At 39.7% G+C, this 24,395-nt stretch overlaps 1 protein-coding gene across 1 annotated transcript in view; it reads right to left on the bottom strand.

Annotated features, from left to right (window-relative positions):
• Window positions 1-24,395, bottom strand: part of DOCK2 (dedicator of cytokinesis 2) — a 164,451-nt gene that overhangs the window by 35,214 nt on the left and 104,842 nt on the right. Inside the window, exons 30-33 of the mRNA XM_039385240.1 lie at window positions 9,176-9,254; window positions 4,805-4,905; window positions 4,648-4,706; window positions 2,346-2,494 (exon numbers count right to left, since the gene is read on the bottom strand). Coding sequence (XP_039241174.1) covers window positions 2,346-2,494; window positions 4,648-4,706; window positions 4,805-4,905; window positions 9,176-9,254 — 388 coding nt within the window. The remainder of the gene's footprint in view (window positions 1-2,345; window positions 2,495-4,647; window positions 4,707-4,804; window positions 4,906-9,175; window positions 9,255-24,395) is intronic.

The following is a 24,395-nucleotide window of genomic DNA, read 5'->3' as shown; positions in this document are numbered from 1 at the left end:
CTCACTCTCTGAGCTCATGACAGACAGAGCCTTGATGGCTAAAATTAGTAGGTAATAATGACTCCCTCCCTACATCTTCAATTAAAGTTAAAATTACATACTTACATAACACTGCTTGGAGTGAATGGAAGCTACATGTGCAAAGCAGAAGAAGGGATTGAAAGAAAATGTCTGACTGTGTCAAACACCTACGTATGGATTCTGACCTGTTAAATATATTTGTATAACATGTCATTCCTGAGATAACCACAGGCGGAATTTTGCTTTTCTCTGTGTTTCCCCCCAAAAAATAGAGCCCTGTCCTGGTGCTGGCCCAGCACAGGCCCATGAAACATTAACAGAAACAGTCATTTTGGGAAAGGTTATTAAATCATGTGGGAGGCACCAGACAAGCTCTGGTTCCACTACTGGTACAGGCTCAGCTCATAAAGATGTTTCTGTTTGTGAAATTTTTTTCCCCCTCTCTCTCATTAGAGAAGATCAGATTAGAAATAAATTATTTATTTTTAAAGTTCTGCAAAATTGTGTTTTAACTGAATGTCATTCTGGGCTCCTGAGTGCCACAGGCACTCTGCAAATGACATGTTGTCATTCTCAAAATTTTACACTAAAGCTTTCAAAAAATATCCTTTATGCTCTAAATGTCAATTTGCATATACAAATTGTGCACTAGCAAAAGCTAGAGTTTGTGTGTTTGTGCATCCAATAATCATCCATTCATATTAATTATTTGCTCATAACAAGAATTTTAAACCATAAATCTTAACGTGCTTTTCCTTTAAAATATATGTTTTTAAAAACTTACCAGAAGGGCTAAACTTACAGAATCAAGTTTATTTATCTTAATTTTCTCATCCATGGGAAAGGAGAGAATAAAACTCACCATTTCTGGCCAGTAAATGATTTGCAGTTCCTAAAGCAGAACATTAGAAGCTAATGAGATTATGATATAGTTAATGATAAAAACTATCTCTTTGCTCTTAAACTGCAGTAAAATGTCCTTGTTCCTTGGCACTGTAAAATACCACCTGAAACTTATTTCTATTGGCCTGAGAGGTGATTTAAGGGTCACTGAAATGTCTGGCACCTCCCAGGCTCCCAAGCTGCTGCTCCTGTTAATGGGGCAGTTTGACTGATGAGTTCCCGGGATTTCTGCTCTGCACAGATCCCTGGGTCTCTCCCAGGGGATGAGGTATAAGCCACGAGCAGGAAAACATTTTTAAGGCAGCAAATACAGGACTACCAGGACACGGAGGGAACAGATGCACAGAGGCAAAGTGGTTTTTAATCCTGGCTTTGAACCAAAAGCTTTGCTCTGTGGAACACGGACCAAAATGGAAATTCCATCTGCTCATTTGTTCCACACTCGGCTGACACAGAAATGCCCCGAATGATTTAAAGCATTAAACATAGCTGGGTACACGAGATATTTATATTTACATGTGTCTGAAATGATGCCTTTTTGTTTGTCACTTACCCTTACACAGACTGGTTTGAGTTGATTATTTGCGTAACTACAAAGCCTGAATATTCAATTTAAAATGTACTGGGAAAATTTACTCTGCAAACACAGAATAAGGTGAGTCCATGGCCAAAGAGCCTGATGAGAATGGAAATGTCAGATAGGGAAGAAACCAATGGGTACTCACTGCCCAGGTAGGCACAGCAAGCAGTGACAGGAGATTTAGATTAAAATTCCAAGTGCCCTCTCCCACCATCCCTATTTCTATTCCATCAATCAGAAATATTTCATACTTGTGATTTAAACATTCTTTTTTCTTTTCAAAATGACTGCAGAGAACACTTCAGGAGTGTCAGTTCTTCACAGTGGTTATTTTTCTCACAATAAATACTTAGAAAAGTTAGAGTTCCCTGGGAAATGTGATAATATGGAATTAATTATTCATTGCTGCTTCTGTGACATATGCTGTACTAAATACTGAACATTTTGGCTTATCAATATCTCACAAGAAAGGGGCATAAGGAAAAATTTAGATTATAGAGGATCCCCAGAGGTCATTTAATTCTACCTCCTACTTAACAAATATAAGTCTTGTTGCTCAGAAGCTTTTTCAGTAAAACTCTGAAAATTTGGATTAAGATCCTGCAACCTCTCTGGGCCCCTATTGCAGTGTCTTATTGCTGTCATTGCAACAAAAGTTATACTTGAGTCCAAGTAAATCACTCTGGAGAGCCCACACTTGCTGCACAAAGCCATTCCTTTGGTTCTTAATACTCAGGATTTGACTTTCTGGGAGCAGAAAAGCCCACATGACACACATTTAACCAGAAATACTGAGCACATGATATTTTAATGCCTTTTCACACAGAGTGTTTTTAATTACCTTCTTGAATTCTGCTGTCCTCTGATATTCACACAGCATCATGTCAAAGAAAATTGGGATCGTGGCCTTTCGGAGTTCGACTTCTGGAATAAGAGTCATTTCCAAGATGGGCCCAACCATCCCAGGAATAAAGCAGATTTTGTTCTGGCCTGAAGCAAAACCACAAATTGGATATTTGAGGTGAAAAGAAATACTTTTAGGAAATACATGTAGGACATGCAATCATTTAAAGCACTGTTTAAGCCACTTGTGCTGGTAAAGTCTTACAGCTCAGTCACTCCTGTCTGCTCCTTCTCAAAGGCTGGGAGGGTGTGAATGGACACTGGCTCCTTCCAAAGGGGCAGAATTCAGTGCCAGGAATGGGCATGTACACCAGCTGAGTTGACATTTTTCAGTGAACACTTCAGTTTTTCAGCTTTTGACATCTCCTTATAAATATTTAGAGTAGAAAGTAATAAATAAACCTGAGAACTCCCCAAATTCTATCAGCAGGAGAGAGCCACACAGTAATGGCACGCTCTGTAACCTTTCTGGCTTATGAAGGAGAAAATCATTACTTGCTTTCACTTCTGAATAACATCAGACATCGCAACCAATAAACCAAACCAAGCAATGCATCAAAATTGCAGTAAATAGAAGTGATCAGCCACAAGATTGCCTGGAAACTTGTCAATTCAAGTGTATTTCTATTTCTGAAACCAGATGACAATCACCTGCTGTTAGGCCAGCTTGGAACTGGGAGATTTTAAAAAGCACAAGCCATTAGTTCTTAGCAATTCCACTGTAGAACTCTCCCAGTTTTCCTTTGTGCTCCACAGTTCAGTAGTGTACAGGTTGGGCTGGTCCATCTTTTTCTGTGGCTTTTACAGAAACTAATGGAGGTTGACCGGGCTCAGAAGGTCTGACCACTCCCACATGTAGGCAGGACCAGTCCCCACATTTGTTTGGGGTTGGTTTGGGGTTGGGCTCTTGATTCTTGAGAGTCCTTTCTCCTTTGGCTACAGGTGACAGATCCCTCCAGCACTCAGAGATGAGGCTCTTCCCACCCCTCCTGAGCCAGACTCACAGCCTGACTCATCCCAGGGTACCTCAAAGAACAACAAACTCATTTTCTCCTGGCTTCAAGAAGGCTTTTCCTATTAAGTAAAACTAAGAGATTTACTTTCTACTAAACTATAACTGTTCTTCCCTTCTGGCTCCACGCTCCAGGGCCTCTGCCAGTGCTCCCTAGCAGGGTGGGCTCACCCTCCATCTGCTTGCCCAGACCCCTCAGCATTTGTCCCCTTGTCCCACAGCTGCTTCCTTGTCATCCATTTCTTTGGTACTGTGTACATGGAGCAAGGTGCCATTTAAACTGACCACATCAGCCATCAACACCATTTCTTGTTATTCATCCAGCAGGAAGAAATGTCCTACCCCACGCTGGTATCTGAATATTTCCTTCAGATAATGACTGAACAGTCCTTGAAGTTGTACCTGTTATGCTCCTGACCCCCATTTGCCACCTGCAGTCATCGACTCCTAAAACCCCATGGAATTCTCTTTTAGCACAACTGTCAGATCAGCTGCCAACAAACACCCAAATCTGCAAAAAAACCTCAGCCAGGTCCAAGATGTTCTTGAAACTCTGCTCTGGTGTGGAGCAGAGCAGCAGCAAACTCAATAACCTGTGCAAGAACGTCAATACTGCCTGAAGCTTCTCGGGAGATAAATATATTCTCATAAACAATTGTGACAAGACTTGTTCCATAACTGAGTATTCTGAGTCTGATGTTCCTCTCTTGTGAGTGCCACATTGATTTTCCACACAATTGCCACACAAAAGTTTTCCAGGATAAAACAAATATTCTACAGAAGTTCAGTTAATAAGAAACGATCCCAGAGGAGTTAATGAGAAACTCTCAAAGGAGGAGCAGCAGAATGTGGCTGGATAGGAAACATAAAAACACTTTGGAATTTTAATCTAAACAGGTTCCAAGTCTGAGTCCCCTAAATTCTGGAACTGTGGGTTCAGGTTGAGCAGGAACCTTCCCAGGGAAAATCTATCCACTCTCAATTTCCACAAAATAAGGTTTCTGAAGTCTGATTTCAGCCACGTTTGAAATCTGAGAGAAGGTTGTTCTCTGAGAGATAAAAAACTGGCAGTAGTCAAATGGTCTCTCATGACAGTTCCAAGCTTAATCACAGGAGTGAAAACATATGTTAACTTCAAACAGCAGAAATATTTACAAAAGCATTTCATGTCGGATATTTTTCAATAAATCAAGAAATGTGACACAGATTCAGTGGTCCAAGTACTCACCAAGTTTGTACCACATGTCACGGATGGCAAAGCCAATTAAACGCCTCATATCTCCATATCTAGGAAAAAAGAAATACAAAAGGTACTTTTATCATTACCTTTCTTATCATTCTACTACAAAATTAAAGATATAAATTAAATACACATTTTTGCTTACTTGTTCTGGATTTTGTTGTATTTTGCATGGGAGAAGTTTTCCAGTTGCAGTGAATCTTGGGTAATAAAAGCCACAGCCAAATGAAAGTAGTTGTTCCACAGCTGTAAATTGAATATAAGGAAATTATAATAATTTTGAGGAAAGCAGGAATAATATTAAATGATGCATAATGCAAGATAATTTATGAAACCAAACTATGCAAGCAATATGAGATTTCTATATTGTGCAAAGATGCACATCATTAGTATTATGCAATTAGCAGGAAAGCAAGAAAGATGAATTTTAATAACCACTACTACACATTTGCTTTTCATAACAGAGCAGCTGAATAAATATTGCTAAAAAAAGATCCACAGGAGATTCATTAGCCAACAACACTAAACCCTGAACCAAGGCAGGACTGGGGAGACACATTAACACTGGTGAATCTTAACTTGGAGCTAAAGGCACCACTGCAATTACACTGCATTTGAGCACCACTTCAAAAAGCATCTACTGTCTCCTCTTTGGATTCTAATTCAACCAGCATTTGTATGAAATTCCAATATTGTGAAGAGCTCTCTACATGAAAGAAGGACGAAATACATCCCTAAATGACTACTGATGTCATGTGCTAGAGAAGATGAAACCCTCTCTCACTTCCTTCTCTCACTTTGTTCCTCAAAGCAAATTACTTGTTCTCCAGACAACCAAAGTATTTCTCACACGCTAAAGATGGAATGGGAAACGAGAAACTTCACTAGGAAACATGAATTTAAGGAAGGAAATACTATTTTGAAAAGCTTCTAAGCAGTCAGCAACAGCTTCAGACTAATAATGGTAGGTATTATAGAGAGATAGAAAGGCAATGGTAAATATATTTAGTGGTAGTTTAAAGGATTGCAACAGAACTTGTAACAGAGCTCTTCATTTTGTGTGGTGTAACACAACCCTGGGTTGGGAACCCACACTGGAAATACGATGTTCCATCAAAAACAGGAGTGACCTTTGTCCTTTATAGCCTGGAAAACTCCAGTGTGCAAATAACCAGGAAAAACAGAGACTGACACACAAAACCACACATGGAACCACAGACATTTCCTAAAGGAATTATTGTCTATAATGTGTATTTTATTCTTCCCTCTGAGGTCCAACCAAAGCTCTCCTGAGCAGAGCTGATCATTTCAAAGCCGGCCCTGCTGCAAACACACCAACTCAATACCATCCTCATTCAGGGCCTTTTGCATCAGGATAAATGTTATTTATGCCCTGAAAGGCCTCCTTTACTCTCTTACCAAATATATTAAATTATTATTTTGACCAGTGAGCAGTTCTCAGCCCCTGAGAAGATGTGTTTTTTGAGGTGCAGGGCACTCACTTGGCATGTGTCAATTATAATTTAGATTTCATCATCATCATCAATAATAATAAAATGGAAAATTTCTCAAATCATTCTAGATTACAGAGAGAAAAATGAAGCCTTATTACTAAAGACACTGGTCTATTTATTCACTTAATAGCTCCGAGTACAGTGCCACCTTTGTCAGAGACACACACTATAAACTCAATAACCTGATTTATAAAATATATTTCCTTTTGTCCTCAGAGTACCCCAAAATGGCTGAAAAAAAAGGATCCTTTGTATTTCAATAGCATGTTCAAATTAAGGACTTGCAAGCTTTGAAGTACCAGAACTGACTTTAGAACTCAGTGAGGCCAAATGGTCTCTCAGAGGTAAAACCAGAGAGAAACAGATTTTAAAAATGTAAAAAAGTATCCTTATGAGACCCATTTTGTTCTCCCTTAAGCCCACACTAACATTCCAAGGTGTTTTGGACACGTGCTCAATTGGAAAATGTGGAATTGATTTAGTAAGAAATTTCCAGGCATCTCACAAAGAGGAGGTTTGGTAATTATCCTGAAAAATCATCCCTCAATAAAGGCTGCTGCCTCCTCCTTCACACACCTCTGAAACCAAGACATTAAGGCCACCCTGTAGCCATTCCCCTACAGATACCTTTGCCCAATGGGTTTGGTTTTTTTTGGTAATTAGGAGAAACATGAATTCTTTGTAAGCCTTTTGAATTTCTGACAAATCGCTGTAGATGCGAAAGAAACTCAAGCATATCCTAAAAACAGACAAGATGACAGTTTTGGGGTTTTTTTTCTCGAAATATTATAGTGAAAGCAAGCTCAGCCCCTGGAGACCAGCAGCCATAACACATTTCAGCTGGATATTGGGTTCATGGGTTTGATTCTGGAGAAAAATGACACTTGTAAACTTTCTGCAAGTGTGCAGAATTGCAAAGCACGTGTAGTTAGCACAGCTATTGAGCAAGGTTAGCCAGAAACGACCTTTTGGAACTTCTGAACAGCATAAGAAATGTTAAACTGATTTCTAGGATATATGACATCTTCAATATGTGAGGCCTTCACTTCAGGAATGATCTCTTTCATATACTGGAATACATTTAGTTGTGACTTAAAACTAAATAACTTAGAAGAAACAGCTACTTATTTTTACTATTTTTGTGAGCCTTTTGAGTTAGCCACTGCTTGTGTTTGCTTACAGCTAAGATATACTAATATAAAAAAGTAGAGAGTGGAAAATCAAATTTTAATTCATAGTTAAGAAAATAAGCCAATATGCTTTGCACTATTCAGACCCTCTTTAGTCCAGTAGCAGCTTTTTAAAGAGGTATATTTAGGGAACTGTTGGAAGGTTTGTAGAGCTTTTATTCATGGGAGAATTGTGATTTTAGGTCTCCTGTGAGGACTATGAGGGTACTACAATTCTTTACAAGGCTCTCCTTATTTACTCTAACGTTGTTTAGCTTACTCAGAGCCTCCAGCTATTTGACAAGTCATGAATAAAAGAGCATTAATGCATCCCCTTGAACTGCAAGGTGCAGTGTTGAACTACAACACCCCTGGTTGTTTGGTAACACTTTGGAACACACAGAACTGCCCCGGGAAGGAGATGGAATAAAAGCTGCACATTAAACTGCTGCTCTCCCATCTGAGAGAGGCAGAGCACAGCTCAATAAAACTTTGACAGACACGTGCTCTTTAAAGGCTGTGTGGTTTTGGCAGCCTGCACACAGTGATGTCCTTCAGACCTCTGATATCTGCTGGTAAAAATTACCAACCCATTGTTCAGGAAAAAGTGATCGAGGGCTACAGAAATCATAGCTTATAAATCAGTTGTTAATAAAGTGATAGAGCCCAAGAGAGATTACATCAAGGATCTGAGGGTTTCCAACAGGGGTATTTACTAAAAATAAGTGTTAAGTTTGTCAGGAGAAACATCTTTCCCTATGATTCAAAAATCTTAATTAACATTATACATATATATATATATATTTGCAAAGTCACCCATTTTGAAGGGATGAATTTTTTAATGAAACAAGTGAGGAAAAAGCTCTACATTTCATACTTGGGAACAGTGTAACTGAGTGTGAACTGAATGTTTTACCTTTCTTTTTACTATTGTCTTTTAAACCCTTCCTGTGTAACCCCTCATGTGGCTGCTCTGTAGCTATTTGTGACCAAGGGGGTTTGTGTTGAGGACCAAGAGACCAACCCCAAACAGTTTGTAGTACAATGAGCCTGAACAATCACGTGCAGCACAAGGGAATCACCTAAAACAGATTGCAAGTTGTGAGATTTAACTGTAAAATACGAACCCCAAGAAATCAAGAAGGCAAAGCCTTGAACTTTATAGTAAGAGTGCAACAGAATCACTTTTCAAACCACACCTTGTCCGTGTATTCTCTATCTATTTCGATAGTGACAAATCCTGAATCAAAAACTGTATTTACATTTTAATAACAACTTCACGAATGGGAAAACTACAGACATTTTTACCTAAAGGAAACCAAACGTGGTAAAATGCACGACCCAATGTTTAAGTTACAAGGAATGATTTTTGAACAACTTAAAAAAAAAGTCTGAACCTTAATTAAAAATTATTTCAGAGGAAACTAATAAAAATAAAGAAATAAAGGTAGACTTTTCAGGGAAGACTACAAGTTAAAAGTGAATTCTAGGTGCTAAATACTCCAGGAGTCAAAGTTAAGCTTTTTCTGTCCTACATACTGACATTGTAAAGGCTCCATGCGCTGTATCCAAGACTGACTTTCTGAGTGCACATGGCTGGCTAAGACAAAAAATGAGTTTTCTGCTTGCCAGTCCTGACAGAATCACGGAACAAAATATTCTGTTTGGGTGCCTTATCATAAATAATCAAAACATGATTCCCATGTCCTATCAAAGGTGGCCTAATCCTGCCCCACTCAAACCAAGAGCCCACCTGGTGCTGATGCACAGGACCAGACAGGGCTCTGCAGACCTGCACATACCTGGACCCAGCTAAGGACCCTCAATACTTACCTGGACTTCAAAATTCATATTCTCCAAAAATTTCTGGTTCATCGTCTCCGCAAATTTATTGATGGCTCTCAAGAACACCCTGGAAAAGCAAAGCAATGATACAGATAAATGAGTGTAACCCCTGGGGGTCGATTCCAAACACAGGGGTTGTTGGTGGAAGCACATTTAGCACCCAAGTTCCCACATGGTGCCACTCTGTGCCATGGCACGGGATTTATAGCCTGTCACCCATACAGAAAAAATGACACACACAGTTGTCACAAAGTTTCTCTACCTCTGTTGCAGAAGTCAGACAATAGAATTTCTTCCACTGCATTCCTGAGACAACAGAGCAATTCTTTCAAACACATTGTTCTCTGCTGACAAAACCAAATCATTTACAAGGGTGTTGTTGCCTCCTCCCCGTGGGTTTGACAGCTCAAAGAGTTCCTGTGCTCACATGATTAGTTAGGAGCTGCCACTGCATTTTTCCCAATTTAAAGACATAAAGGGCAGCTTTTCAGCTTTCTCACAGGTGGTGAGGGCAGGATGACACCTCTACCCACCTTCCTCCTCAGGCTGATTATAAAAACACATCCAAATCTCAGACAGTTATTTCCTCCAAGAGGAAGAACATGATCATTACCCCTTTAGCACCTATTTAAGCTCTTGATTAATACAGCATGATTGAGCCATGCTTCTAAAGCTAATTTCTTTGTCTGACTCCCCACAGGACATTTGTAAAACAAAAATCAATTGTATCTCTAAATATTTATAAAGTTTATTTTAATAATTCAGTTGTTTTCAAAATTGTAAATTGACTGAAAGTGATCCATTTGCCTCTGCTTCATAGCAGAGTACATTTTTTAAAACTGTTAAGCAGAAATATTTCTATAGCAAACCCTGTGGGGGCAAACAGATGCAATCTGAAAGGTGAAGACAAGGGAAAAACAATCCTAAGTGTTCAAATACAGTGACTGGCTGTCAACTAGCCATTCTCAATCTGGAAAAAGATCTAATAACAGCCAGGTCCAGAAAACCACAAGTAACACCAGAGAAAACAATAATTCTATAATTAGAACTCTTAGAAAAAGATTAAGTGACTGCAGGATATCCATGTGTTATTGTCAAAGGAATGCTGCATCCTTGGGTCAGATTCTTTGTGGTGCCTCACCTCAAAAAGATAAACAGATACAAAAAGGAAGAAGAGAAGAAACCAAGCAAATAAATGTGGCACAGGAATGATCCAGCCCATTTAATGGGTTTCCTTAGTCAGGGGACACTTGGTGACTGAGGAGGGAGGTGGCAGGATCTATAAAATCGAAAGTGCTGTGGAGATGAGAGACTGAGCATTCCCAGCTTTCCCAGAGGAGCATCAGAGGGCACTGAACACAATTAGAATGTGCATTCAAAATCAGCGAAACCAAGGCTTATGCTCATCTTGCTCAACTCTGCAACTCATTGCCACAGGATGCTGTGAATGCCCAAATTTTATACTGGCTTAAAAGTGACTAAACACATCAAAGACAAAACTGAAGGGAGGATGATGGAATGCTGTTGGGTCACTGGGGGCTGGCAGAACACAGCAAACATGTTATTCCCTCCCAGCTCTGTTGTTATGCTCGCCCCTAGACAGCAGCCTCTGAGCCACTACAGAAACAGAACAGGCAGGGAAAGGAATTTTGGTCTCACCACACACAAAAAAAAATAATCTGAAGGCATAATTCAGTTTCTTAATGAGGGAGGTAAAGCAAACGTTCAGCTTTTGGCAGGTTTGTGCCAGGAAATCCCACTGAGCAATCACCCAGAGGAGCTCCCTGCTTCATTAGAGCATCAGACTGACCACAGTGAAACCCCTTGTTACGGGTGAGGTTCTCCAGGAGGAAAAAGCTCCTTGCAAGAACTTAAAGGTTTTCTTTTCATCCACATACCATTCCTCTGTATTGCTGATGTGATCAAGGAAATAAAGTAATTCATACATGGTGTCACATCCTGCCAAGTCCTTTTTGTTCATGTGGCCAGAGGGACACACAGGGGCTGGCACTGGGAGGTTCCAGAGTTCCAAGGGTGCTGTGTCACTCCACTGCATCATCCCACACATCCAGCTGAGCTTCCTCTCAGTGGTCCAGGGCACACTGATCTCAACTCACACTAGCTCAGCTAATCCTGCCAGCTGAATTAAGGGGCTGATCTGTGAAAAGGTCTGTCACCAAATTACCTCAAGCTCAAGAAATCTGATTTTGCTCAATGCTGCCCTTGCAGGCTGTGACAGCTCTGCTAAACAACCTCTGTGCACTCACAGAACTGCCCTGTGCCCCCCCTGCTCTTTCCCAGACTATTGAACCTGCTCTTCCACCTTTTACGTGATAAGGTCTTATCGTGGAAAATGTGATTTCTGCTGCAAACTGTCCCACACTGCCCACAAGAAAATAAACACATTCTTTCCTAACGCTCCACTCACACGGGTACATTTATCTCCTCAAAGCTGCCTGATACTGGACACAAACAGCTTAAGATGTTGCAGAAAAAGGGGATTCTAAAAAGAGTGGTCTGCTTTAGGCAGCCCAAAAAACCACACGGCGAGGCAGAAGCACAGACACCCACGTGTTACTCCGTGTCATCATCCTCATCACTCTTCCCAACAGGAGTTCTAGGGCAAGGCTTTTTTAGGGGTGTGTCTTTCTTGTAGCACTACATTGCTCTGGATCCTTTAATTTACAAGTTCTTCAGCTCCAGCTGCTCAGAGAGGAGCATTCCTCTTCACTCACAAAGTCTTTGCTTGGAGTAGGAGGAGGGTCCTCCATTTCTGAGGGTTTTTTTTACTTCCCAAATTCTGTGTGTTTTCACTATTCCAACACTTCTCATGAAACATGTCACCTAAATATCCCATTTGGGAGACTCTGGGATGGTGCATTAAAAAAAATCTCACACTTTTAAATACTTTACTCTTAGCATGGAAGTATCATGAAAGACACAGTAACTTATCATAATATCATAGCTTACACACTCATGAATTTATTAGTGCACATCTATTTTATAATATGAACATATCCCTGTGGGTCTTACCTTAAAGTTTTTGTGAAGAGCTTGTGGTTTAATGTTAGCCATACATAAAAAGCCTCAAGGACATTTGAGAAATACTGAGGTATTTAATGCCCAGTAAAATTTCCTGATAATATTAAAAATATTTACAGGTTTCTATGCAATATAATTATATGTAAACTGCCTTCTGTAAATATCCCTTTCCCTCTCACAGATATTTTTGTCTGACAGACTGGAATGACATATTTTCAGGAGCATGCAATATTTCCAGGCTGTCAAATTCCAAACATTTTCATGCATCTGTATTTTGCCTAAAGGGTGTATCTATTCCTGTCATTGGAAGTCACTTAGGCAGTAGGTTTGAATTCTATTCCTGGCTCCTGCCAATGCCATTTGTCCTGCCCCAGTGATTTCATTCCTGTGTGCCTCAGTCTCCCCTATCACCAAAAAGGGGCATTAATTAAGTGGCCACAAGTATAAAACTAAACAGGTATTTATAAAACAGTTGGAGATTTTGATGAAAACAAGAGAAAATATAATGTTAATTATTCCTGACATCATATTCCTATTTAAAGAATTGAATCATTGACTGGTTATGATTATTCATAACATCAGTTATCAACTATAAGTGACATAATGGAGAAGACAGAGGTAGAAAAGAGATGGTAGGAGTGTCCCAGAGCAGCTCAGAAGAGCACAGTTTGTCCTGTCTGACTGCAGGAGAAGTGATTGAGACAAACTGCTGAAAGGGATTATCTCGTCCCAGTATAAAATAACTGAATTTCCCTTGTTTCTGTGACAGAACATTGGAGTTTACCTTTCCTCTCAGCTCAGGGATTGCTGCAGAGCTTTGTTTTGCAAGATCATACTGAACTGGACTGACCAAAGCACAGGATCCTCATTTCTCACACAGAAAATATCATTCCATGATTTTTTCCATTTAATGTTCATGTTTTCCTTTAATTTTAATCATCATACAGGACTACAAATAGGTTCTTCTGGGTATTTAATCACGATAATTTTTCTACACTAAATATGAAATTAATTTCTCATCAGCTTAAATAATTGTGATCTGAAAGTGTTGAAATTCCTTCCCCCTCAATAACTCCCATGATATATCCTGACTTTATGGAGATTAATGCTTCTAATGTACAGTTCATACCAAAGTCTTGGGTCTGAAGGTTCGTGGATGATCTTCAAAGCCCAAAATCTCTGGACTAAATCTGAGTATAAAAAGACAGGGTTTTGGCTTAAGACAACCAAAGAATTGCCATGGATCAACTGCTCTTATCTGTTTTATCTTTCTGATTTTCCTGCTGCTTCTACTTTACTTTATTGTGCTTTCTGAGATATTTTTTACAAATTTTGGCCTGAAAGAAAGGCCAATTAATAGAATCCTGTGCAACTGTACTTAGTTTCAAACACTTAGGTGTCTGTTCTAAGCAGGGCTAGAAAGGTACCACAAGTAACAGACAGAAATAATTTATGAGAGACAAAAAAATAATTCATAAGTCACCTCAAAATAAGGATTCCTTAATTAATTCTCCTTCAAATAAAATAAAACAGAGATGGAGCAAGGGAAGAATTCTGTATCCACAAACAACAAGTGGATCAAAGTAGGATTTCAAGGATATTCCTTGGAAGATGATGACTCTCTGTTTAACAGTAAAATAGGTCTGCACATTGTCCTTGCTTTTGAAGTGTAAATAGGAGATAAACCTAAACTGCAGATCTGGAACTTCAAGTTATTTTTAGCAAACTAGTTAGAATTGGTGCATCAGCTCCTTGCAGCATAAAACAAGAGGTGATTACAGTAAAAAAACCTAAAACACAAACAAACCCCCCCAAAACTCATCCAACCAAACCCTTAAATTCACATGGAATGTTCTTAGGTTGCTTTGCCAGATCTGGCCTGTTCTTGCACCTTGTTCCAAACACAGAACACTTCTGGGGCCACAAAATGATTTTGGAAAAGGTGCATAAATCAGATACAGAATCAGAAACCTTCCCAAAATCATGGGAAAAATAGGCCTTTCCTCAGACTCTTAGACATGAATTCTTTTTAAAGCAGTGGCCCAACACCAGTGAGATGCTTTTCAAAGTCTTTTCAGGTTCACATGAGTAAGATTTGGGAGTTCATTGCTTCAGCTTTGAGGTGAGTAACCCAGATACTGAGGTGAAGGTTGAATTAACTCAGGTATTTATGAGCATCAACCCAACCTCATGTTTGATGTGGCTGCTAAAGCTGTGACTGCACTGATGTAATGGCAGGTGGAAAAAATGAATCAAGTACAAACTTCTACTGGATAATCAGACACAGAAAAACAGAGATAAGGTTTAAAAGAATGTATTACCTGTGTTGTGAAACCTCTTACTGAAAGAAACCATTGAAATGTTGGCATATATGTTGGTTTGTGGTGGGTTTTTTTTTGATAACCAATGAAGGCAAAGACAGTTTTTACAACTCAGAACTCCTTCCCACAAACCCCAAGTGCTTTTCCTTCACACAGTTTGGTCCACAAATTCAAGGCAGAAGGAGTTACATTAACTTCAGTTTGGCAGGGGTTTTTTGCAATCCCCAGAGCTGATCAATCAGCACTTTCATCAGGGAATCCTCTCCTTGAACAGATGAGGAGTATGAGGGAAGTTCTTTCAAAACCTGGGAGATGTACTGACTATTATTTTTTAAGATCTTCTCTGAGTTCTGATAGACATTGTTTGGCCACTATGCCAATTCTAGGAAATCTGGAGCAGGAATAGCAGAGCCAAAATAATACTCCCACGTAATTTTTGTTGATTTATTAGTAGTGTCCTCATAAAACTCTGTGCAGAACATACCTGATGGGTATTTTAACATAAAACAAACACAAGGGAAAAGCAGCTGAAGTCAAATTATTCTCTTGTAGGCTTCTGTCACCTTTTCTCTTCCTTCTTGTGTGCCAAGCCAGAGGAAGGCACGTTACATAAAGAGAAGATTCAAAAGTGGGTCAGACCCAATCCCCAATGTTGATCATTGTCCAGGACTGAAACCCTGATCAGCAACTCTGAACTAATGATGGAAGATGAAAAATTCACAAAAGAGGGATCAGACAAGCAATCAATCAGTGTGACAGAAGAGATTAAAAACTCACAGGTACTATCTCAGTACCAACAGAGAGCAGCAGGAGAAAGTCTCAGAAAGTAGGATAAAAGATAATAATAAAATCTTTACAAAGCAGCGGCAGAAATTATCTCCTAATCACACGGCAAGCAATCATTGATTTAGAAAGGAAGGACAATGCAAGATGGAAACAATATTTAAAAACCTTGTGGCTACATGAAACCTAGTTATTAAGAGCACAATAATGGCAACACTTAGAAAGCAATACCACTTCCATGGTAACTGGAAAAATATGGCCAGTGGTGCAAAGAAAGCAGTATAATTTAATCATATTTCTCCCTTGTGTCACCTCAGTTTCACTACAGGCTGAAGAATAATTTTTTGTACCATCCATGTTGAATTCTAATGATAAAGTGATTGTCATTTTCCCACATTCTTTTTCAATGTACACCCAGAGTGTAATCCAACGTGGTCAGGAAATAACTGCTTCCAAATGTCTGCTCTCCCTCCACTCTTGTCTCAATTATAAATTGTTTATGCACAATTCATTTTCCTTATTAGCATGATTTGAAAATTTACCCTGAGCACTGTGCCAAGCATCCAAAATACTGCACTCCATAATGTGTCAGAGTTAATTTGACAGCAGCACCAATGAAATCCTAGGAAAGACAGGAATGTGCAAACTCTCTGTGCCACACAAGTGAAGTCTCCCTGTGAGAGCTCTTGACTTGGCCAAAAGCTCTGTATATAGCTTTTCCTTCAGCATCTACCTCAACCATGCTTTAAAGACTTCTTAGCTCTCATTTAGGAATCAAAATGCATTGTCAGAACTGCATATTAGATACATATTTATCTCAAACTCCTGAAAATGTGATGTTTTCTGGAGTTCAAGGGACTTCATACCTAGAAAATATATATAAAAAAGCTCATTTGAGCTCTAAGTAACTGAGCCTGAAAGGGACTCTCAGTAATTTTTCTTATGTTGTGAGGTTCCTCTCACTTCAGTTTCCTTTGTTTTTTATGCATCACAGCCAACTTTTTGTGTAGTAGACACATTCTGAATTAAAGAAAAGATTAAAATCACGTGCTGTCTTCAGTGCCAGATCAAATCTGGGAATAAGACACAAAGCTGAAACCAAGTTCTTAAAAGATGAATGTAATGATTTAATGTGGTTATGTCAGGATGCCACACACTAATAAAATCCCATGGCTTCATTTTTTAAGGAGGTTTGAATTCATATTGTGAAATTACTTCTCCATTCTTCCACTGATTTTTGTTTCTCACCTGCTAGCAGTAAATCACCATTTATATCATGTTTGTGTATCATTTCCATATCATTTAGTGTTCATTTCTCTACATCTAAGAATGGTGCAGGGGTGATACTTTGGTAAACATATTTTCATGGGTATTTCTAGGGACTATTCACAAATCAAAGGATTAAAATTGGAGAATTACACAAAATTAGTGTGGATAACCAACCTCTTATTTTTCCTTTCTTTTTTTTTTTTCTTCTCCCCTCCCTCCCCCAGTTGCTCTGTATTTTATTCATAATTTCACCATAAAACTTTAAAAGTAAAATGCTATTTGGGTTTTGCTTTTCCTTTCCCCTGGTCCATAAGCTTTCTGTGCTTGAAACCCCTTCACTAAATCTGCTTTATGGTTCAACACAATCCGTGTGCTCCCGATTTTTCAGATATTCACGTTGAAAATGTTCAGTGAGTGAGACTTTTTCTTTAGAATACATAATTTCTTTACTTTTAGGAAAGCCTGGCTTTTTCTGAAGCTAAGAAAATAATCTGTAATTACAGGTACCTACGAATCTGCCTCTTGTCTAATCACTGCTCATGTGAGCTCACCACTTCCCAGCCTAATACAGAATACTCCCCTTCAGTACAGAAGAAGTTGCATTGAATCAGCAGATTATGCCTTTTAAAAGAGATCATTGTGCATCAAATGCATAATACACCACCAGCAGGGTTATTTTGTGATGCTGCTGTTTAAAAACATGAAAATAACCACTCAAAATAATGTTAAATACGATAAATTTGCATATATTTGATTTCCTGAAAATCTCATATGATATGACGGGCTGGTCAAAGTTAATCAGAAAGGGGGAACACAGAAAAATTCTCAATTGCATTTACAACATTTGATGAAAATGAGGAATACTGAATTTTCAGTCTTTTCTGTGGTGACATAGAACAGTTTGTGTGGGTAACTCTTCATCTTTTTCTTTTACTAATTTGTACATATGTTCTACAGAAGGGAAAATACTCCTCATTGTCTTAACACCCATATGTTTTGCTAAAATTAAAATGCTTGAAAGCATAGAAAAAGTATTTTATAGCAGCCACATAGCAAAGAACCTGAAGGGCTTTTTTATGAAGGTCAAAGTTATAGTTGGGAAAGTAACAGCTTCTTTTACTGACTTTTTGAGAACATCAGATTACCAAGATGGTTTTGGTTTGTGTTGAGTTGCTCTCTCCACTGGAGACTTTTCTTTTAGCTCAGAAACCTCGTAGCCAAGGAGCAGGAGCATCCCAGCAGTTGATAGCAGGAAAAATGAGATACTCTGCAGTGGGAGTGGGAATGGGATATCTCACAGCAGGTTTTCCCTCTGCATTTTAGATAAAAGCCTAAATAAATGACTGCAGTCAGAACCTAACAGGCATCCACTGTGTACCACCACCATGATGTGCAACTGCCTCTCTTGCTGGGAGGATTATCTGCTGCAACCACTGCATAATTAAAGTGTTTGGATTCTTGGGAAGCAGATAATTCCACAACATGGATAACAACGGGCACCACGCAGAGCTGGTGCAGAATAAGCATCTTGTAGTGGTTGGTGCTAAAAAGATGCACGGGCTGGAAAAGCAGAGTTCCATGGGCAGAGTCAGAGTCAGGCAGCTGCAGGTGGAAGGATATTGAGGTGCTGGAGCAGGTGCAGAGGAGAGCAACGAGGCTGGGGAAGGGACTGGAGCACAAGTGCTGTGAGGAGAGGCTGAGGGAGCTGGGGCTGTTCAGCCTGGAGAAGAGGAGGCTCAGGGGAGACCTCCTCACTCTCTGCAACTCCCTGACAGGAGGGGGGAGCCGGGGGGGGTTGGTCTCTTTTCCCAGGCAACCATCAGCAAGACAAGAGGGCTGGGTCTTAAACTGTGCCAGGGGAGGTTTAGGTTGGATATTAGAAAGAATTTCTTTACAGAGAGGGTGGTCAGCCACTGGAATGGGCTGCCCAGGGAAGTGGTGGATTCTCCATGGTGGAGGTTTTTAAGATAAGACTGGATGTGGCATCAGTGCCATGGGCTGGGAACCACAGCAGGGTTGGATCAAGGGTTGGACTTGATGATCTCAGAGGTCCCTTCCAACCCAGCTGAGTCTGTGATTCTACAATTCTATGAAGGGTTGCTCTCTGCCAGGCCTGGGGCTCACAGCAAAGCATTTGCTCACTCACACACACCAGACACAGCTGGAAGTGCAACTCCCCAAGGGAGTAAATTTACAGCCCACAGTGAAACAACTGCCTCTTCTCCTCATCTGCCTCCTTCTGTTCTTCCAGGACCAACCTTCTGCCGTTTGCCCCATTGCAAACACTGATTGTTGCAGAGACTGAAAAAGGCAATGAGGAAACAGGGTAACCTGGATGTGATGGAGCAGAGGTACCAATTTGACAACACTGAGGAAACAGAGTAATTTGGATTTAATGGAAAGGAGATACAAAGTTAAGAACACTGAGCAAATCGAATAATCCAGAGTTAAATGGAAGGAGATAGAAATCTGAGAGCACTGAGGAAATAGTAACCTGGATGTAATGGAAAGATGATATAAATTTAAGAACACTGAGGCACTAGATACCAAATACCCCAGCATGGAAAATAAAGAAATAAATTTCGCTCTGGAAGAGAATTTATGTTAACAGGGAAACTGCATTTCAGCAAGGACATCTTTAGTCTCATAGCAAAACCAAACTGTTCAAGGACACAACCTATTACTAAACTTTCACTACATCCTGCTACTAAACACAGTTAAAGCAGTGACTAAACAGTAAAAACTGTTTGAATTTGTTAAAATACTTCACATACCCTTTTGTGCAAGTGTGCATAAAGGAATGTTTTCATTAGACATTTATACTTGCTGTTTAAAATATTTTTTCCTACATTAAATTTGCCGAGTTCTGCAATATGCCCTAAGCCTGTGTGTAAATGTGTTCTGCCCACCTGAAAATTCAAGCCCTTATGAAAACAACTGCATTCCTGTCAAGGATGTTTAAGTCAGTCAAAAGTTGCAGAGGAAAATGAGATCAAAGAAAAGAGTTACTTGTATGCAGCAGATCAGCCTTCAAAATTCGGCCTTATTTGTGCAGAATAAACTGTAACGCCATCACCCAACCTTGGTTACATAAATGAATTTTAATTTCCAACACATCTTTGAAAAAAAAGAGTAAAACTAACCCAAACTACTCAGTTGGGGGTTGTGTTGGGGTTTCTTTCTTGGAAATATGACAATTTTTCATTTCTACCTAGATAAACAGTGAGAAGCAGTTCTAATACTTTAATTATTTTGAGGTTTTTCTCTCTTACAACTTGAAATCATCGAATCACAGAATGGTTTGGGTTGGGAGGGACCTTAAAGCTCATCTCAGTCCACCCCCTGCCATGGGCAGGGACACCTTCCACTGGAGCAGGTTGCTCCAAGCCATGTCCAATTTGGTATTTAACCCTTCCAGGGAAATGTTTCTCTTCAAAGGTTGTGCTCAGAATATGCAGAGCGTGGAAACCACGTATTTCAGAAATCATGTTTCGCAGGGTCATTCACAGATGAGCTATGAAAAAAAAAAAAAACCCAAAACAACCCAAACCCCAGGCCTGGAATCCCTACTGCCCTTTTCTTGAACAGAAATCCCTGCAGTCCCTTGCTAGGCAAAGAGGAACTTATTTTGCCTCACTTTGCTGCCTGGCCAGGCCCAGGGTACCAAGAGAACCCCCAGTGTGAGAAGTGCTGAGGTACCTGGGGGTGCAGGGGACACTGCTTAGAAACCACAGTGGGCTTTTGCTGAATTATTAATGATGCTCCAACAGGAGAACCGGGTTTTGAGGGTGTTACAAAGCATTTAATCAGCAAGTAAGAAGCTATTTTTAGTAAATATAACGAAAGAAAATTGACAACAATTCCAGCTCTTTTGCCAAATACCCGCAGTGCTAAAGCTTTCAAGGTAAGACTTAAAAAGCACCGGGGAAGACTTGACTCTGACAGATGTCTGAGAACACTCAGATACACAGGTAATGAAAACATATTTTAGAAAAAGCCAAACTCCTGATGTTAGAAAATACCCTACAGTGTTATCTCACAGGAGCTTTTCAGCAAGTAGGAGCCGACCTTGAAATGAACTGGTGAAACACTGTTCCCTTTCATTTTTAAGTGCCTAAATATAACAGGGACAAGGCTCAAAAAACCAACTCAAATGGACACACAATCAAAGTGCTTACCAAGGCCACTTCAGACTGGACACAGACCAAACTGATATCAGGTACTAATTATGATAAGATCAAATACCTTCAGACTTTGTGTAAGCAATTTCCCTTTCAAATCCCAGAGAAAGAGAAGAAAGGGATTTGAATACTTTCCCTTTATTTGCTCACCCCACTAACTCCTCTTTTACTCAGCAAATCTGACTCCTCATGCACTTCATGTTGACAGTAAGACACGTGAATTTCCTGGGAGGGATTATATAACTCTAAATTAAAATTGTTATAAACAGCTGAAGGATAAACAGACTACATGGTGTTACCTAAGCCAGCAAAGCATTTCCCCCACAAATGCCATGTTCCTAGGAATTACTGCTTTAAATAAGTTAATAACCAATATCTAAGTGTCATGAGTGGAATAAAGTGCATATACAAGCAGTAGCAACTAGTAAGAAGTGTGCAGTAAGCAACCTTAATTAGAACAAAAGTTAATTAAATCTACCATGGAGGATCACAAAAATAACTCTGACTTTATCTCCTCATGACCTCAATGATGATATTGCTGTTTCCCAAAGTGTTCTGCCCCACCTAGTATGGCACAAAAAAATGTTCTTTCCATCTTGCTGTTATTGGAAGAGAAAAAAAAAAAACCAAACCAGGAAAAAAAAGGTATTTTATTCCCTTTTTTTCGTTCTCTGTTGCACATTGAACACTGTCTGTCCAGTGGGACTAGTACACACAGCCTCTGCCTCATCCAAATGGGCTTTGGGAATCAGAGCATGCTCTAAAAGCAAACAGCCTGTTATTTAGAATAGTGATTTAAAGTAATTAGAGTGAAATAGTTCTATCCTGATAGAGGCAAAGCTTGTCTAAGTAAGTTCAGTCAATTAAGCTTCTTTCATCTCACCCACCTCAGTTCCTCCTGGACATGAATGTGTCCATTCTCCCTTCCTCTGGACACTGTAAGAAGTCATTCTCTCACTCTTTGCCCCTTATCTATGCCAGACACCCAAATTTTAGTTGAAATATCCCTGATGTCATTCCTGCCTGTCTTTAGTTCCATATGACAGTAGTGACAGTGACCTGCTCGACAAACAGGACCAAACCTGCAGTGCTGGTTTTACTCTTCCCTTTCCTCTGCCTCTCCATAAATGTATGAATTTTACATCTCTGTGCTGCAGTAAATCCTAAAGCAAAACTCCCCCGGTGCCCACTGTCCTTGCAAGCTCCAAAACACAGGAGATGCTGCAGGGGAGGCTCCCAGGCTTTGCTGAATGCCCAGAGAGCTCATCCTGCCACTGGCCAGGTGACTCAGGACACGTGCCCACAGCCCTAAAGAAGCTTTTTGCAAAATCAGACAGTGGAGACTTGAGGTAAAACACCTCCCCCAGAGTGTAAAAAGGTCTGCATGGAGCCTCCTGCTCACAACAGGGGAATTAAGGATGCAAAACCTGTGCTGTGCTGGCACTTACTGTGTTTGGTTTCTTGGGGGGGGGTTTAATTTTCTTTTCTTCTCTCAGTGTTATTATAAGAGAGCCAAGTTGGGTCCCTTGTGACTTTTTCTCTGCTACTTCTCTGGTTTGGAGTAAAGAATGTTAACAAGACAAATCTAGAAATCTAAATTAGTCTTCAATTTATTTCACAGAACATTCATTCCCTCAAAAAAACCACCTGAACAAAGAAAAAACCAAACCAAAATTCCTATAAAGACTGATAAAACTCCTCCTCCCCCAGTTGTTGATATAACATAAAATTAAGATACGAAAGCAAGATCAATAACTCATTTCCTCATGCATTTTTGAGAACAGCAACATAATCAAGGAGTATAAACAGTGCCAAGTCATTTTAGGTGTTTACAGAAGAGCTGTTAAATAGGATCTAAATATTTTTTTTTTAATGCTGATTTTTTTCTTTACATGGGATGAGGCTTAGAGCAACAAAACCTGCCTGGACCAACCTGTCCCACCCAGTTCAGAGTCATTAGGACACCTACAGTCCCACAAAGGGATTTTTATTGTCAGCACCTGAGGCAATAAAGGAACCACCAAATGAAGCCTCAAGCCCCAAAGGCTTTGAACATAGACAGACACTTCCCACCCCTACAGAATAAAATGATCCTATACTTGTGGCTACTGCAGATGTCAACAGCATTTTCTAGACCAGAGAAACAGTTTTACACAGGAAAGGTTTGATGAGCTTCCATGTGCCAGGTGCTTTAGGACTAAACTGATACTTTTTCAGAGTAATCCTTGCTACATTAAAAATAATTGCAAATCTCAGCAGCAGCAACATAAGAATGTGCACTGAGTTGGATTTTACCTTGTAGGCCAAAGACTGGCTTGGTCAGAATAAGTGGGATGGAACTCCTGTAGTTTATGAATGAACACATCCACCTGTAATTTATAAATGAACACATCCACCAGCAGATCTGCACCTGCCCAGCTCAGAGGAGGTCAGTGATCCCTCTGCATGAGCTTCAGTGTAGTGATGAAATGAGGCTTGGATACCTGAGGCCTCCCAGGAGATTATCAACTTCCTTAAGTATCCTCTGTCCTCTCCTTTTTTACATTATAAAACTGGGAGAGTAAAATTACAGTCCTGGGGCATTGCAAACAAACAGCACACGTGCACTTCTAAGTGAATCAAAACCTATGTACCTTTGAGACTTAATGCTTAGACCAGTCTCTCTGGGACTTCCAGAAAACCCAGTGTTACCACCATTTCTACAAAACTAAAACAATGATAGTGCAGGCAACTGTCAACAGAAGTCTTGCTCAAAAAAAAAAAGTGTATTCACTTCATAATCTAATCCACCATCTAACTCAGAGTGTTTCTTTGAGAAGAAGAAGTTCAGCTGCAAAGGTAACATCCAAATAAATTAAGAAATGTAAATGAAGTTATTTCCCCCCCCGCCCAAGTCCAGATTCCTTTCAGTGAGATTTTTAGCCATGATTTCCATGAACTATGAGGAGGAGGAAATCAAGCAAATAAAAATAAAATTTCACAAGGGAAGTTGATCCCATGCTCATGGCTATTTTTTATATCATTTCTCCTACATACATAGATGATTGTAAAAACTTCTACGTGTTTAAATATTGAGGAAACTTTTCCTCACCTGCCACTTCCCCAAATAAACAAACTGAACTAACTTTGCTTAGAGCAGCCACGGGGTTTGTTTTGCATTCTCAGTCCAAATATCGTTTTCTTTGCACTGTTACAGACTAGAGACACAAAAAGAATAAAGTCAGTACCTCAGAAGGTCCAGGAACAATTATTATGAGATAAACTCTCTCATAGTCCATCCTGTACCTTATCTGCTCACCTTCCCTCATTGCCAAAACATTTATTTCTAACTGATGCCCATAATCAGCAAGAAAACTCACACCTCAAGGAAGAACATTTCCTCCCTCTTCAAACAAGTAATATTTAAAGCTGCTCTGAAGGAATCCATCTGTGAAAAGCTGTCCCAAGCCATCTGTCCAAAACCATTATCAATGATGGAGGTGCAGAAAGGTCACTTTTCTTTCCTCTCCACTATCACACGATATGAAAATGAAAATAAGCTCATGTGGTGGCAAAATCTACATGACATGAAACTTTGGTTGTGCTGCCTGCAATCTGAACAGCAAGACAAGA

The sequence above is a fragment of the Pipra filicauda genome, unplaced genomic scaffold, assembly GCF_003945595.2.
Source record: "Pipra filicauda isolate LSUMZ 115617 unplaced genomic scaffold, ASM394559v2 scaffold3_size10097308_pilon, whole genome shotgun sequence".
In the NCBI taxonomy this organism is placed as follows: Eukaryota; Metazoa; Chordata; class Aves; order Passeriformes; family Pipridae; genus Pipra; species Pipra filicauda.
This window is presented reverse-complemented; position numbering and strand designations above follow the sequence as displayed.